At 44.7% G+C, this 16,103-nt stretch overlaps 1 protein-coding gene across 1 annotated transcript in view; it reads right to left on the bottom strand.

Moving 5' to 3' along the window:
• Positions 1-464: 464 nt before the first annotated feature.
• Positions 465-16,103, bottom strand: part of ITIH5 (inter-alpha-trypsin inhibitor heavy chain family member 5) — a 43,166-nt gene continuing 27,527 nt past the window's right edge. Inside the window, exons 8-14 of the mRNA XM_027639927.1 lie at positions 10,784-10,955; positions 8,014-8,323; positions 5,142-5,695; positions 4,732-4,797; positions 3,562-3,678; positions 1,914-2,291; positions 465-893 (exon numbers count right to left, since the gene is read on the bottom strand). Coding sequence (XP_027495728.1) covers positions 595-893; positions 1,914-2,291; positions 3,562-3,678; positions 4,732-4,797; positions 5,142-5,695; positions 8,014-8,323; positions 10,784-10,955 — 1,896 coding nt within the window. The 3' untranslated portion in view covers positions 465-594. The remainder of the gene's footprint in view (positions 894-1,913; positions 2,292-3,561; positions 3,679-4,731; positions 4,798-5,141; positions 5,696-8,013; positions 8,324-10,783; positions 10,956-16,103) is intronic.

The following is a 16,103-nucleotide window of genomic DNA, read 5'->3' as shown; positions in this document are numbered from 1 at the left end:
ATCCAGACCTCATCCCAATAACCAGGAAAGCAATACCCTCCTGTGGCCTGTTGATTTAAGACCTTGGTTTTGTTACCTGTTTGATGCTAGGGAGTCACTGCAGATGGATATCCACCCACCTCTTCTCTCTTCTTTCCCCATGGACCAAGGTTGGAGCAGCTGCTCCAAGTCACTTCTGTGCAAAGCATATCACCTCAATAGGCACTGTGCTGTATGACCTCTGCCTCTCATGGGGTGACTCACCAGCCTCTTGGGTGAATTGCACAGATCCCTGCATGGGTTTACTCAAAGGTCAGCAGCTCTCTGCTCTGTCCAATATGAGTGCTGGCCCATTTCTCCCTCCCTTCCCACTGGGAGATCACCAGTCATGCCTGTAACCATGTCCTCAATCCTCCCCCCCAACCTCCTTGTTCTTCAGGAATTTGATGAACAGTGTTCATCTAGCATGAAAGAGAGACAGCTGATTTCCAAGGGCAAAGTCCTTAGTTTCTTTGGCACCAAAAAGTAAAGAAATATTCATTAAGTGGCCTAGTAGAGGCATCAGAGGGGACCTGCTGTCACACATCCTGCTGCAATGCATTGTTAGGACTGGTCTTAAAGGCTGTTAATTGTCCCAAAGCTGGTCCCTGTGTCGAAAGGGTGAGAAGCCAAATAGTCCTTATAGCTCCCATCAATCAGTTTGTCCGCATTGTTTTTGGCAAACCAGCATTCAACCTCCTGCTGGCCATTGTAGATCCTCCTCTGCTTCCACACCACAGGAATGAGCCGTCCCTTCACCTTCAGGGTATTTGTAAGATTTGGCTTTAACGCTTCAGTGTGATTCTGACCAACCTGCTGATGACTTGTGTTTAGAGATTCCTGAAGAAGTTTAACTTCGTGGTTCAAGAACTGACCTGCAAGGCAAGATAAAATAAGAATCCATGACTACCTGATTTGTGCCTGTTGTGGTTTGGTGATTTGTTTTTTCAGTAGGCTGTGTTTGAGGATTCTCAGCAAATGGGGTTCTAAAGGGCTTCTCCACAACAGCAGGATGAATCTAGTTCCTGTAATTCTTTTCTAAATCCCACAAACATAGAGGTTAGAATAAAACCCTGTCTTTTTTTTTTTTCACTGGTCAAGATATATTGCCTGAGCTAAAGAGCTTTTTTAGCTGCTAGTAGTAAGTTCCCTTCTGTGGGATGTGGTTACTAGAGGTTAATAACCCACGCAGTGCCCATCAGCAAACAGGAATATCTAGACCTGAAACTCCAACTTCTCTTCCCTTGCCTGCTTGGGGGCAAGTTCTTTTAGGCCAAACAAGAGTATGGATTTAGAGGTTTGTGCATGAAAGTGGCCCGAATCCAAAACCTCACTCCTGAGGGATCATCTCCAACTTAACCTGGGGGGATCTGAGAGGCACAGAAACTGTGGCATCAGTCGTGGAGTTCTGTGCCTATACATGACCATAAACATCAATACATCTTGTTGGCTGAAAGAATCCAACCATCTGGTCATTCTCTGAGCCTACCTAAAGCCTAGTTCCTTTAAAATGTGGGGATGGCTCTTGTTTCCCTTACGTTTGAAAGAAAGGGGCCACAAGAAGTTCTTCTGGAATATTTGGTTTCTGTCTCTGTATTGGGAGCATCAAGCATGTGTGTTCTAAGAGTAGCTGTATCAAACAATCATAAAAAGAGCAGAAAAGTAAAAAACAGGCACAACCATATAGCTGGGATAGTGGGAGATAGATCATGCAGGAAAAGATGGGAGAAGAGCTGAGGATACCAAAATAGAGAAGCTGTTTGAGAGTGGATGTAAAAGTCTCACCTGGGAACTTAATCCCCACCTTGTTCACCTTGTTCCTTACCCTCTGTCTCTCTTTGGAAGGACCATTTTTGTCTGGTTTACAGCTCTGAACCTGAGAACCTGTTACCTACCCAGTAGCCCGTGGGAGTCAGAAGAGAGGCCTTTGCTGTTGGAGATGTAGAACCCCAGGTGGTTCCTCTGATACGGGGCCGGCTTCTTGTAGCGGTGGATGAGGATGACGAAGCTGATGGTGTCTCGTATCGTCACGGTGACGTTGGAGTTGGCAGAGATGGACAGCTCGAGGCTCCTGCTTCTCACAACGGCACTTCGAGCACAGGACAGGACAAGCCTTTCCCCATCGTCCAGGATGATCCTTTTGGGTGTGATCTCCAGGTAGGACCTCTCTGGCTTGTTGCTGAGGATGGTGATGGTGCTGAAGTAAGTCCGATGCTTCTTGTGGCCATTGGGTGGTGCAGGAGCTCCAATCAGTTGCCCATTCACGGTGACACCTTGCAGGAAAATAATCAATAAATGAGAGCTGGAACCAAAATAGGTCTGATGTCTCAAAACAAAAGCCCTGAGACCAAGAACATGCAGATTCACCACCTCACGCTCAGTTATTTCACTTACCAGTATTCAGAAGAGCATAACCAGTCTGTTATAAAATTATTACCACATGCAGAGCACATAAATTTACCCAAGCTCAGAAATACTGGCCTTCCCTGGAGACAGGTGCCCCCAGGCCCATTAATCCTAGTGCTACCAGAAGAACCACTCTTGAGCGACCCAAGGTGCAGATGCCACCAAGTCAAATAAAGCCTTGATGTCCACAGGAAGATTCCCAACCATGATTTTTTTGATTTGCTGTCCATCAGATAGTGTCTCACTTCCCACAGGCCTCTGAACAGCTACTGGACAGTAACAATAAAGGAGGAGGCTTGTTGCTAACCCAAGCCAAACCCAACCCATCAACACTGAGATATCTCTCCATATCCCCTCATTCCTGGTGGGATCTCTCATTTCTGTCTTCAAAGATTCAACTTGCAAGTGCTACAGGGTCTGTTTTCCTCAAGCTCATTCTGCATTTGAGCCACAGAATCATTCAAGCAGTAGCATAAACAATCTGCAAAAGAAGATGAAGGGAAACATTGCCAAGAACTGGATCTTGCTCACTAAGGCAGGCATGGACACAGAAATATGGAGGTTAGACCACTGCCACACAGAATAGAATTCTTATAACTTTGTTGTGGTGTTTTGTAAAACAAGTCTGTGAATTGTCTCTGGTTTTGACACCCCTTTCTCCCACTGTTGCCCTGCTCAGGACATAATCTGATTATTAGCTGCCCTGCTTAGAATTCCAGATCGGATCAGACCACATTTTGGGCCCCTGAGGATCAGACTGGCTTGGGCAAAGCAGATCCTGAATCATGTGTGTTTTCTCAAGGCTGTCATGACTCAGTAACCAGTTTGGTCATTTCTTTACTGAAGCAGCCTCAGTGCTCGGTGAGCCTGTTTAGGTACTTTGCTCTGTCCTACACCAAGCAGTACCGTAAAGAGCAAACTTTCAATAACAGAGCAATTTTGGTGAATCCAAGTCTTTTATTTGCATGTTGTGACTTTGTAACTAGAGGACTGATGAAGCTGCACCAAAGAGACTTTTCCTGATTTCCTGTCCCTTTCTTGCCCGTGGAGCACCTTGGTGCTTAGTCTTACTGCTGGAGAGCTGGCCTTGCACTTCAGTTTTCCCCCCACAGGCAACTGCTGGACTTGGCTGCTCACCAGATTCCTTGTGATCAGAGACCAGCCGGAGAATGTCCCCTGGTTCTCCGTCAATATTGAAGCAGACAGAGAACTTGCTGGAGGGAAAGTCAATGACAAAGTGAGGGTCTCCATCCGCTGAGAAAGACATGGAAAAAATGTGAGAGGCTTACACAAAACTGCAACATCCAAGATCGTAACAAGACTGCTTTTTCAAGTGTGTTTGTCCCTGTTTTTTTCCAAGACCTCCTGGTTTGTTGTTTTTAGAGGGTCAGATGGAGTTTGCCAGGAAATGCCAAGTTTCGCTTTGTTGTTCCCAAAGATTGTTTTGTTTTGTTTCTCACAGAAGAGGTTAGTTTTTAAATGAAAAACCCCAAAACAATCTGGATGAAAATAAGGATACTTTCTTCCTGGAATATAATTTCAGTGATTTATGGGAGTTATCATGCAGGTGTTTTAAACTCCTCTTCTCTATATTTTCTTGGCAGGCTACATCCCCCACAGCATGAAAATTTTCTAGCCAAAGACTGATGGGTGCACCTCACACTGAACCCTTCCAGCCCTCAATATCAGATTAGAGCAGTCAACAGCAGATATTGATCCCACAGTCTTAATTTTTCAACAATCCTTCACCCCTCATCAACTACCATATGGGTGTCATTAATAAAGCAAGACAAAAAGCTTATTTTTTATACTAAATTTGACCTTTTCAAGTGAAATTCAAGTAAAAATTCTTGATCTGGACTTCTTCTTCAATGTTTAATGTATGAAAAGAATGTAAAGTAGAGGTGCAGAACCAAGAGGAAAATAGTAATTTACTATAGAATATTTTTTTTTCCCCTTCAGCAACATTTTTTATGTCTCAGCAACATTACTTTATAAAATGTTTTTGACTAGATCTAGTACAAAGGGAATGTGTTTCCTGTTCTCCCCTAATCTACAGAAGTCTCAGACATGAGGATCAATTGTTGCAGATCATCTGCCTTGCTATGTTTGCTCGGTCTCCTTCTCATTACTGATCCTCTCTGTATTTTGTTTTTTGTTTTCATTTTCCTCCCTGCCCTGTTGGTCTAGCAAACAGTATTTTGGCTGTTCCTTGGGATGGTTATACTACAGTGAAATGCATCTGAGGTTTCCATAAGTCAACCACTATTATTTTGCACTATTAAAGGCATGGAAACAAGCACTGACCTGAAGTTTTGGAAATTTTAATTCTTTGTTTATCTTGTACTTGTTTATCTTGCTCTCTGCGTATACCTAGAAGTGGGGGAAGGAAGGTTGTTATGATTATTTTTTCAGCAGCAGAAAGAGTCATAGTATAAAAGTGTTTTTAAAATATTAAATCAGGGACATTATGGGGCATTTAAGCTTCATTTAGGACACCAATTTTTCTTCAATAGTTTCTAGAGCAGCAAGTGCTTCAAGGGGGTGAGTCAGATGCCTAAAAGGTTTACTTGATATCAATTAGCAAAATTGATATGAAAATCTCAGCTTTACCCCTCAGTTCATTGGTGAGGATCATCCCTGTGCCAAAGTCAGCCATGAGACATCACCTATGCAAAAAGACTTCTTACCAGCAGAAGGGTGTTTTTCTCTCGTACCTGGTGGTGCTCTGTGTCCCTGCAAGCTCTGCAGCTTCTCCCCGATTCCATCAGTAGAAGGCCTGATAAACTCCTCCTGAGGTGGTTCTGAATGGAGCCCAGCCTCTCTCATCTTCAGCACGGTGAAGGGAGTAACAAAATTGTAAGCCAGGGCCATGGACTTGGCTTTCTCCATCAAATGGTCTTTTTCCTGACTGTCATCACTCTTCAACCGGGAGTTAAGCAATTCCTTGATGGTGAGATAACTCCACGCCCTCTCAATGTAATTTTTATCACCCTTGCCATCTTCCAGGCCGGGGACACCTCTGATGTCATTCCTGCTCAGCAGGTCAATGGCCACGTCTGTTTTGAGGAGGATGTACTTCTTGGAGTTGCTGGCAGTCACCTCCACGTGCAGCTTGTCCGAGGTGCGGTTGATGAGTTTGCCGGCGATTATAATCTCAGAGCCATTGAAGTAGTTGGGGAAGAAGTTCTGGGTGACCTGCTCCACATCATCTTCAGGGTAATCAACACGGATGTCAGAGAGTAGGGGTGTTCCTATTTCGTCATAGAACCTTAAACCAAGACACATTTCTCACTGTCAGTACCGTTCATCCAAGTGTATAAACACCCTCCTGTACATGGCTGAGGATGCAGTCAGGTTATCTACTATGGCTCCTAAGACACTCAGGGGCAGTTAGAGCTACCAGACATCAAATTTAACTACCATATCCACTGTAACTGGGCCCAGAGAAACAGGGGAGTCTCCACCCGTAGAGATTTTCGAAAATCTTTGTCTGAGTGGACAAAGCCCTGAGAAACCTCACCTAAATTTGAGGTTAACTCTCCTCTGAGCAGGAGGTTGGATTACAGGATATCCAGAGGTTCCTTTCGACCAAAATTATTCTCTGCCTCATTTTAGTTTTCAGTGTTCCTTAGGCATCTAAACAGAGTCTCCTAAGTATGCTCAGAAGGATCTCAGCATGGCCTGGCAGTCACCTCCCTTCCGCTATGATTCCAGATCTCTGCAAAGAGGTATTTGTGACCACTTCAGTTTGCTTAAGAAGACTTGCCCATTCAAAGTAAATTCTTGGCCTCTGAGGCTCACAGAAAGCACCCCAGTTATTAAAAACTGTACTTTGAAGAAATGCTGTTACCCACAATTTTTTAGTGATATTATATTTGATATGCCAGAGCCAGAAACTGTAAAACCAAAATTTTAAGTCCCCCAAAGCTGGAGAGAATCCAAACCAAAGCTTCTGTATCTCTGGAAGACCCCACTAATGTCATATTTCCCATTTAAGCACCAGACTGCTCATCTCTTGGCAAGTCATTTGAGTTTAATTTGGTAAATAAACAAAGAATTGGCCCTTTTTTTAGTTCAAGCTGCATTTATTTTACACATCTGGTTAAACAGATTGTCTGGAAGCTAAAGTCACACTTTGTGCTTTATTCTCTCTCCGAGGGAATCCAGAGCCTGAATTGCTTGACTTTGTTTTAAAGTCTGTCTGAGAACTCAGTGCCTTTCATGCAGAGACCTCACCAGATTTAAAAACACAAGCAAATTAAACCTGAGAACTCTCTGAGAGGTATCTTCCGGGTTGTAACAAATGGTGGAGAGACAAACTGTCTCACAGTAAAATTCAAGGAAGTATCTGTATAAAAATACAATTCACTGGCCACAAAAATCAGAAATTACATTGGCACCCATGGAGGTTTTCCCTCCAACAGAGGTTTGAATTGGCCTCCAGCAGTGACTGTGCTTTTCTGTATAAATTTGGCACCTGATGCCAAGTGGATTTGCCATCACTGAGCTTAATAAACAGTGAGCTGTTTATCAGATAGAAGTGTTTGAACAAGTACCTTCTATACTGGGTTACCACAGCCCAATCAATCAGAAACTCCTTTCTTTGCCAGGGAATGCCACTTGGTATCCAAAATACGTGTTCTGAGGAGGAAATCACAGGGGTGGAGTGGCAGATGGATCTACAAAATTTGATTTAAAACAAACCCTTGTCCACACATAACCACCAGAGAAAGCAAAGCTCTAGTGGAAGCTGCATGGTCTCATTGCTCCAGATAAATTAGGCACGAGATAGGACAGAGATCTCTACTCAGTGTCTGGGTTTGGTTTCTGAGGTTCAAAACACTAACAGTTTGGGAGTGAAAGTCAAACATTTTTGTTTGGAAATGCTGGTACACTGCCTGACATTTTAGTCAGAGCTGTGGTTCAGGGATCATTTTGCTGTTCCTCACAGGGGTCTCCCCTTGGACTACAGCTCCCTGATCACAGAAGTGGAGCATGATCTCTGGTCCTACTGGATAATGAGGATTACAGGAAACTTACAAGGAGTTGGGTCATAAAGAATGAGGGAATTATGTGACTTTATGATCATCCCAGGAATGACCTTTATGTGTTGTTCAAAGCTGAATACTTTGGAGTTTGGGCAAAAGGTTATAATTTTCAAATAATGAAGAAATAATTTTCTACCCCAAGTTGGGTTCTTCATTCCTGGTCTACTTCATGCTGTTTATGTTATCAATTTGAAGCGAGCAATGCAACCTTTCCTCTAACCATCTACCTGTGGAGAATTGGCCCTCATACCTCTCATCTCTCCAGGTTTACATACCCAAAACAACAGTCTGAATTAAGGAAACAAATGCCTTGTTCTCAGGGGCTGGGAAGCTTCAGTACAACTGAGGGGATGTGCTAGGAAGGAGACAATTTCTCAGTAGGAATCCTCAGTATCTGAGCATAATCAGCCTCTCCCTAACAGACTTGAACCTGAGGGAAACTCTCATTTCTTGCTATGTCTCCTAAGGGGATTTTCCATCCCAAAACCCTTGCCAGAGGACCCAATGCAGATATAAGCTCAGAGAGAGCACAACAAACCCTTTGAGGTGGCTGGCTGCATCCTCATCCTCCTGGAAATGCCTCGTCATGCCGCAGTTCTCCAGTGCCATCCTCTCCAGCAGCTTGTGGTCCACGTCATTGCCAATGCCGATGGTGAAGAGGCAGAATTTATCACGGACGGCATCCTTGGTGTTGCTGAGGATTTTGGATGACTGTGTTTCCCCAACAGTTGGCCTCCCATCAGTGAGGAAGATGATCAGAGAGACGCTCCTGGCGTCAATGTCGTTCTGAGCAATGTAATCATTGAGCAGCTTTGCACCAGTCTGGAGAGCTCCATTAATATTAGTCCCTAGGAAGGCACCAAAATGATTAGGTCATTTCTCCTTCTAAGAGTGGTAAGAATAATTTCCCTAAGCTCCCTTTATTGTGGTGACAGCATCTCTGTACATCAGGATGTTTCTCTTCTCCACATGAGTTTACACTACCCCTTTAATTCAGCTCAGCTCTGTTACTCAGCACCAGTTTGGAACAGTTGTTTATGGTGTTATGAATTGAAATATGAATTTCAGTTCATCATGTGAAATCACTGTATCCTTGAATGCTCAGTGTACAGAAACCAGCCATGGTAAACAGAGTCACAGCACATCCCCTACCTGGCTGGTACAAACAAATATGGTTAAACTTAATTATGGGATTCTCCCAGATGACATCTCAACTAGGAAAACAAGTTCTTCTTACTTTGTCTGAAGGGCACAATATTTGGAGACAGGGAAAATGCCTTCAAAGGGGAAAAAAAGTGGTTGGGTTTGTTCTTCACACCCCAGGGGATACAAAGTTTAAAGGGAATAGAAATGGCTTGGTTAACTGAGGAGTGTGTTTGCACAAAACAACTGGCTAGCGAAGAATAGAGCTGCCTGAAGTGGGGAGGGAGGGACAAAACAGAAAGTAAAGGAGGGAACAGATGTATATTAGAAGAATAGCCAGGAAAATGATCCAAACCTACTGTGTGTTCAAAAAAAAGCAGGAAAAATGAGTACAGAGTCCCTTTGCTTCATGCATTTCTTGTGTGAGTCAAAGCACAAAGGGATTGATTGTGGAAGCTTTGCAGGTGAAATGGGTTAAAAGCCAAAAACCAACAGACTCCTGGGAGTCCAGAAGGGGAGATCTAGAAAGGTTATTAGCAAGGCTATGCCAGCAGGTCTGACCATGCAAGACATACCTGGAAACTTAGTGTGCACAGCCCTAGTGACTGCAGAAACGGGAAAGGGGCAAAGACTTCTGAAAAGTCCTCCAAATTCTGACTGTGTCTTTTGCAAAATGGTTTTGAAGCAAAAACCTGCACCTGAGTATCCTAACACTCTCTCAGTCCCCATCCAGATCCAAAATTTCAGAAAGAATTTTTTCCCCAAACCAAAACAATTCCATGTAGCAGAGTGTGTCATTTCAAACTCAGTCATATCACAGAGCTATCAAGCACTGAAAACTGCCTTTTGCCACACGATCAGGTATTTAGCAGCAGTATTTTCCCCCCATTTCTCTGGTGCATGAGTACACAAGAGTGTAACCACACCACGTTCATTCTATGAGTGTGATCCGTGAGCTCGAGTGTGTTCATGTTCACTGGGAGATACTCGAGCAACAGCACCTTTATAGAGAAAATGCAGAGTTAGCCAAAACTAAAGTACCACTGGCCTGTGGTGGAGAATCACTGCACCTTCCTGTTGAATCAGAGTTAATCATTTCCCTTTACTTTTGTTCTCTGGCAGGTTCGTGGGCAAACTCAGCTGGTTCCTGCACAGCTCTTCTGGCACTTCAGGAGTAAAAGGCTTTGTTCTCTGAGTTTAGTCCCACTCTTGGTAATTGTTTAACTGGGCAGGTCCCTTGACCGCTTCCTAAACTCTTCCTCTCACAACACAAACAGCACGGCCAACCATCCTGTTTGCCACGTTTTTCCATCAGAGGGTTTCCTTTGCTAGGAGTGGTCACTGCTCAGGGTCAGCCATCAGAAGGCCCTGCCTGACCTCCAGCCAGGTGGGACTGCTGGCACAGGGGAGGGTTGTTTGATTACAAACCTCATTATAGTTTTTTTACACTACTGTCCATAGCCTCACAAGAGACCTCTGAGTCAAATTAAAAATCATGCCTGCACTCTGCCACTGTTCTGGGGTCTTCTCCTCTTCCCTCACAGCAACAAGACGCAAGCAAAATGAGACAAGAAATTCTTAAACGTCATTTTGGCTGCTCCTTGGTAGAGACAAGAGGACAGTACTAGCTAAGACACCAAGTATTGCAGAAGGCAATTCCACAGTCCCTACTGGGTACTCCGTCCCTGGAGTTTCCAGCCCAGACAAAACCACGTGCCTGATTTTACATAGGCTTTCAGAAACTGCACAAGTACTGCCCCTGTGTATCCTTCACCAGGATATGGGGTTTTTTTCCTGTGTCCTCAAGAGATAACCTTGGAAGCTTTCCCACTTCAAGGGTCTCATCAGATAAAAAAAGAGAATGGAGTCCACTTGGCTTTAATAAGTATATAGAATCATAGAATAATTTGGGTTGGAAGGTCATTTAGTCCCACACCCCTGCAGTGGCAGGATCTGAGGAAACCTTCCCATCATGTGCATTAATAAAGAGCACATAACCTCTGTCACATAACCCTGAGTGGAGGTGCAGGAGGGACCCCCTTGTCCTATGACCTAAACCCCAATGTCTATTTATTGCTCCATGCTGCAGGACCACACTGACCATTCTCTGTTCTCTTATAGTTAATTGGATAACAACATTAATCCTGTTCCTATTTGGATCTTACCTCCAGTAGGTGACATGTTATGAATGTACTTTTTGGCATCTCTGATGTTGTTTGGAGTAACCGGCACCAGCCGGTCCTGCTGCCACACCTTTATCCGGTTGGAAAAGCCAATGATGTTGAAGTGGTCTTCAGGCCTTAAGTCCTGGAGGATTGTGAAGAGAGCTTCTTTGGTCTAGAAAGAGAAAGAAAAGAGACCAGTAGACACAACTGTCAGTGTTTTAGTGGGCAAGAAGTGAATTTTAAGACGTTTACTGAACTTACAGATATTTCTACACTGCCAGTTGAATGGTGAAGGAAACTGGGATGTCCTTCCTTGTCTCAAGGCCTGGTATCTGTGGTGCCAGATGCTAGGCCAACATGAGATGAAAGAACAACCCTTGCCCAAAAGGTCTTGCAAAGCTGTGAGGCACATCTAGACCTAACTAAGCTTTAAAATCACACACAACAATTAGGATAAAAGCTCCCAGTGACTGGGAGAACCACGTTCTGTATTAAGGGATAGTGACTAATAATGACTAATAAAAAAAACTCATTAGAGCTTGTCTAAAGCCCTCTAGACTTGCAGTAAGCTGTAAGTGGCATATAGTCAAAACAGGTTGCTTATAAGTTGAAATATCTCTAAATATGTCAAGAATACACATGATCTGTTCATAATTAGGGTACTGATTGCTATATACGTACTCTAATGAATAGTTTCAGCAATTAATAAATGTTTACGGTAATATATTCAGATGAATTAGATAGAAAAAGAAGCCCTGACTAGTCATTGCAGATTCTACCTAACCCAAGAGGAAGAGTGCAGAGCTGTCCAGTTCTCCCCAGTGTGACCAGCTTTGATTCAGCAGCCATGCAGCTGTGTTGACATGGAGACAGACCTCAGCTTAGTAAGACTGAGAGAAGATGCCCAAAAGCAGCCTCTGTCCATGCAAATATACCCTGTATTTGGGTGCAAAACACATGGGAGGAGTATGAGGCGATATCTGTAAGTAGAGGGATCAGCAGATTCTTGGCTCAGGCCCTTCTTGGCCACCATTAAGCCTTTTGAATTCCAAGGAAAGCTCTGCAGGAAATAATATGGTGGGCTCACCAGCATTTAAAGTTTTCTCTTATGCCTGTCAGGAAAATATGTGAAGGGCTTGTCCAGAAAAAATAGAATACTAATCAGCAGTGCTGGGAATCACATATTTCTAGGCCTGATGTTTCTATGTAAAGACAGTTTGGAAAGGAACTCAAAGGTCCGATCAGGCTGTGTCATCAGCATCCCTCTGGATTCTGCATGGAAGATGATGATGCAATGATGCAACTGCAAACAAACCTAATCCTCACAGCTGGTGACTTGGCTTCCAGTCCCTCTGAAGGGGAATATTTCCCATAGCTTCAAACATTCTGGAGCCAGGTCTGGAGTCCCTACCTGCCTGTTTCTGTCCTCCGTACAAACCATTTTCCTCTGTAGGGATCTAAGGATTCATCCCTCCATTTGCTTAGCTGGAGCATCCCTCCACATCCCACTGTCCTTTCACAGATCAGGATACTGAAGCAAATGCTGATGGAAGTGGCTCCTTCAAAGAGAAGGAGAAAAGCCCACTAGATTCACATCATGAGGTGCACCAAACAAACCTTCACAAAGATGAATACCTGCCCCAAAAATGGGTGCTGTCTCCAGTCTAACAGTCCAGAGAGCTGGCTAAGATGGGCTAAATAGCAGTTATTTGAAAAAGAAGGGAAAGTTTTATGCCCTCTCACCTCCTCTCTTACAAAACCCTTTGTGTTGTAAAAGTGCATCAGATAATACACGACATCACCTTTCAGAGGGACCCTCAAACACTCACAGTCTCATTTTACAAAGAGAAAGGCAAAGCAGCAATCACACAGTGGAGGAAAGGACTCTTGGATTTATTCCATGATAACAAGTTTAGGCCATGCATTTGTCCCTCAAAAAATGGATTAAAGCAGAGAGTGAAAATGGAGAACCTTCTATCTTGTGTGAGTGTGATCAGGCCTCCATGCCAACTTCTGCTGAAGGAAATTTGAGCGGGGTGTTAAGGCAAGGAACAATGAGACCACAACAGCTCCCTAAGTAAAACAACCCCCCTCTTCTCCCACCAAGGGAGGCAAAGGAGAGAAACAGAGGTGCCTGGAAGCAATGATTTAGAGGAAAACCCCCCAAATCTCATTATCTATATTACAGCTCTGATTCTAATTAACACTGCTTGACCTTTCCCCATTACAAAAACCCTCTTTTCTGCTTTTTTTGCAATTCTGTCAAATTGCACTTTTCTCAAAGGGATTTATTGAGCCCAAAAAGCTCTGCTGTTTATGAGAACAAGGCAAGAAGAAAAATAATCTTGCTTTGGCCTACTTGTAGAGAGGCTGCATCTCACTTCCCTGGTGCTCACAAATTCCTTTTGACATGTTTGCCTGTGTTCAGCCAAAAGAAAATGAAAAGAAATGGTGAAACAACACAGAGCAGCAGCATAGTTTGATGTACACAGCATCTAAGATAGAATTGCAAACAGGATCAGGAGGGAACTGTAGCAGACATTCCTAGAAACCCCAGCACTTCCACATACCCTCATACAGGGGCCAAATGTGGGGCTGGGACCACTTCTCTCTCCCCTTCTTTCATTCTCTCTTTCCTTTTTGTCTCATTTTTGTCACAGTTAAGTCATCTCCATAGAGTTTGTGTCAGTTTTTCCCTGGAAAAACTTCTGTCATATTTCAATGGACATGCACTGACAGCCTGGATTCTGGCATCTCTATCCTCTGCTTGCCTCAGCAACTTCAATAGAAAAATCTTTAAATTTATGTAATATACACACAAACATATGTACAAGTGTGTGTGTGCACACATGGTTTTGCTCCAAAGCAAACAGAGTGAGGGAGGCCATATGGTTCATTCTTCTGTAGTTTTTACCTCATCCCCAGTAAAAATAAAGGGTGGGATTCAGCTTTCCCAACTCAGCCATCAGAAAGCTGGGCATCACATCTAATCCTGCTGTAGGCAGGGGAATTCACCTCCAGAGAATAATCCATCCCATCTGTTTTGGACAGGTTTTAGGATGGGCTGAGTCACTGTCTGGAAGTGTCAGTCTCCCAGCATTGCCTCCAAGAGCCTGAGTGGCTCAACACAGAGAAGGTGGGACTCGCCTCAAGACCTAATCCTGCCCACTCCTGAGCATATTGCTCATTGGACCCAAAAGGAGCTGAACTGGCTCTCCACCTCTCTCAGAGTGCTTTGAATTCCCTGGCTCCTCCTGTTTCCATCTCTCCTCCTAGCCCATAAGGATTCCCAGGTATATCCTAAAGACTGCAGTCCTCACAGGGTGGCAACAACACACTTTGCTACCAATATTGTTCACCCACAGATGGTTTATGAGAGAGACGTGACTTCCCTCAGGAGTGCTGCATATGATTCAGGAGCTGGCAGGCAAAACTGACTTTTAATAAGGAGAATATCTTGGTAAAAGTGCACTGCTTGAAATCCTTAAGTTTGCAGCCGTGACTGATTGCAGTGTCCAGCCCTCTCCTCCTGCCTCCCCCAGACCCCAGACTAGGATTTGCAAAGCTCTTCGTGCAGAGTGTGCCTGGCAGCAGCTTCAGTCAGGACACGGCAGCAGGTTTCTCATTCTGGCCTTGTAAGGCCACAGCTGGAATTTCTCCTGGCTCCGACGAGGCAAGGGCTGAGGCTGCCCTGGGATTCCCAAGCTGCTCTGCTGCCAATGGGGTCCTTGCACTTCCACTCCCCCCTGGCCCCAGTGAGTCATCTCACTGAAACTCCCGCCAAAGAGGCAGAAAATTAACCATTTCTTCCCTGTTGTGGGCCAGGTTGTTCTTCCACGGCTGTGCATATGACACTGGTTCATTTTGGAGATAAGCTGGGCACAGATCCACCCCAAGTACGCTGAGGAAAACAAGTTTAGGGGTCTAGTGCCCTTGTGCCAGGTGCTGCAAGGGAAAATACTTCTCCAAACGTGTTTGCTTGCAGGGATTAAAAAAAGAGGATGGCAAAAAGTAACAATACAAAATTGCTGAATAAAAATCCATTTTTAGCAGTTGGAAATGGTTTGTAGCGGTCAGAGTCAAGTTTTAAATGAGGATTTAAGAGAGGATGACTTGATGGGGCAAGATTCCTCTGTTTCCCTCAAATTAGCACAGATGAAATTGAGCTGAGAGGTGGAGACTGAGTTGCTGCTGCATTTGAGTTGAGAAATCATGCTGGTGAATGAGCTGTCAGCTCAGCTGGGATCTAGGGAGAGAAACAACCACCTCCAGGGCTACAAAATATCATCCCAAAACCTGGAGCAGAACAACCCTGCTCCCCCAGCCCCTGAGGACAGGTGATGATCACAGTTCATGTCTGTGCTTCATGGATGAAGAGAAGCTGAAGATGAGCTCACACTACCTAAACAACTGATGTGCAAACAGTGTCTACTCAAGCCTACAAGGTCAGAGACAAGCCAGCTCCCAGTCACCATGCTGGGCTTTGCTGTCACCTCCACACCAACACCTGGACATGGAACACAACTGCTGCTTTTCTGGTTCAGGCTTGCTAAGGGCCCCGCATCACAGCCAAGAAGATTTGGGACTGTACAACCCCCAACAAGAGCAGGAAGAGCAGAACTCCCTCAGCTACACTCTGTTTTGTCTGTGATTTGTTGCATTTGTACCTGGCCCTCGGCGTTAGCTCTGACAGACCTCACTTTGCTTGAACAGAAAGCATGGGAAGTTACACACTGCCATGGGAGAGCTGAGAGCCTTCAGCCCTTTCTTGAGTCAAAGATCTGCCTCAGAGACATCTGGGATGATGTCAGACCATCTGGGCACCTTTTAGGAGGGATCTGAGTCCTGGTGACATTTCTCTCACAGTCTCTTGTTTGTTTGGGGAGCAGGGAGAGGGTGAAGCCTGGATACCCTGAAAGCTGTGCAGCTCAAAGGGAGACAATATGTGGTTGTTAGAGGCTGTGGTACTGCCAGACATTGGCCCTGCTACGAAGCAAGGGGAGGATTCAAACACCTCATTAAAATGCATATTCCAGGCCCACATATTCACACTTTCCATTGCCTGGGAGTACTTGTGAGTACTTCATCCATCCGCCCTCGCAACAGCTGGGCAGCAAGACATCAGCACCAGTGGCATAGCCCTTTCCAGCTTCAGACAGCACCAGGGAGCCACGAGGGCTTGAGATCAGCTAGCCTAAAGAGCATGGCCAGCAGAGAAGAAAGCATTCCCAGCTATAGCCTTTGGAGAACAGTACCCATCGACTCAAAGAGATACTTGAGCACAGCCTGCAGGTAGCAAACCTGGGACCTCCTGCATCCG

The sequence above is a fragment of the Corapipo altera genome, unplaced genomic scaffold, assembly GCF_003945725.1.
Source record: "Corapipo altera isolate COAL_440 unplaced genomic scaffold, ASM394572v1 1b, whole genome shotgun sequence".
NCBI lineage: Eukaryota > Metazoa > Chordata > Aves > Passeriformes > Pipridae > Corapipo > Corapipo altera.
This window is presented reverse-complemented; position numbering and strand designations above follow the sequence as displayed.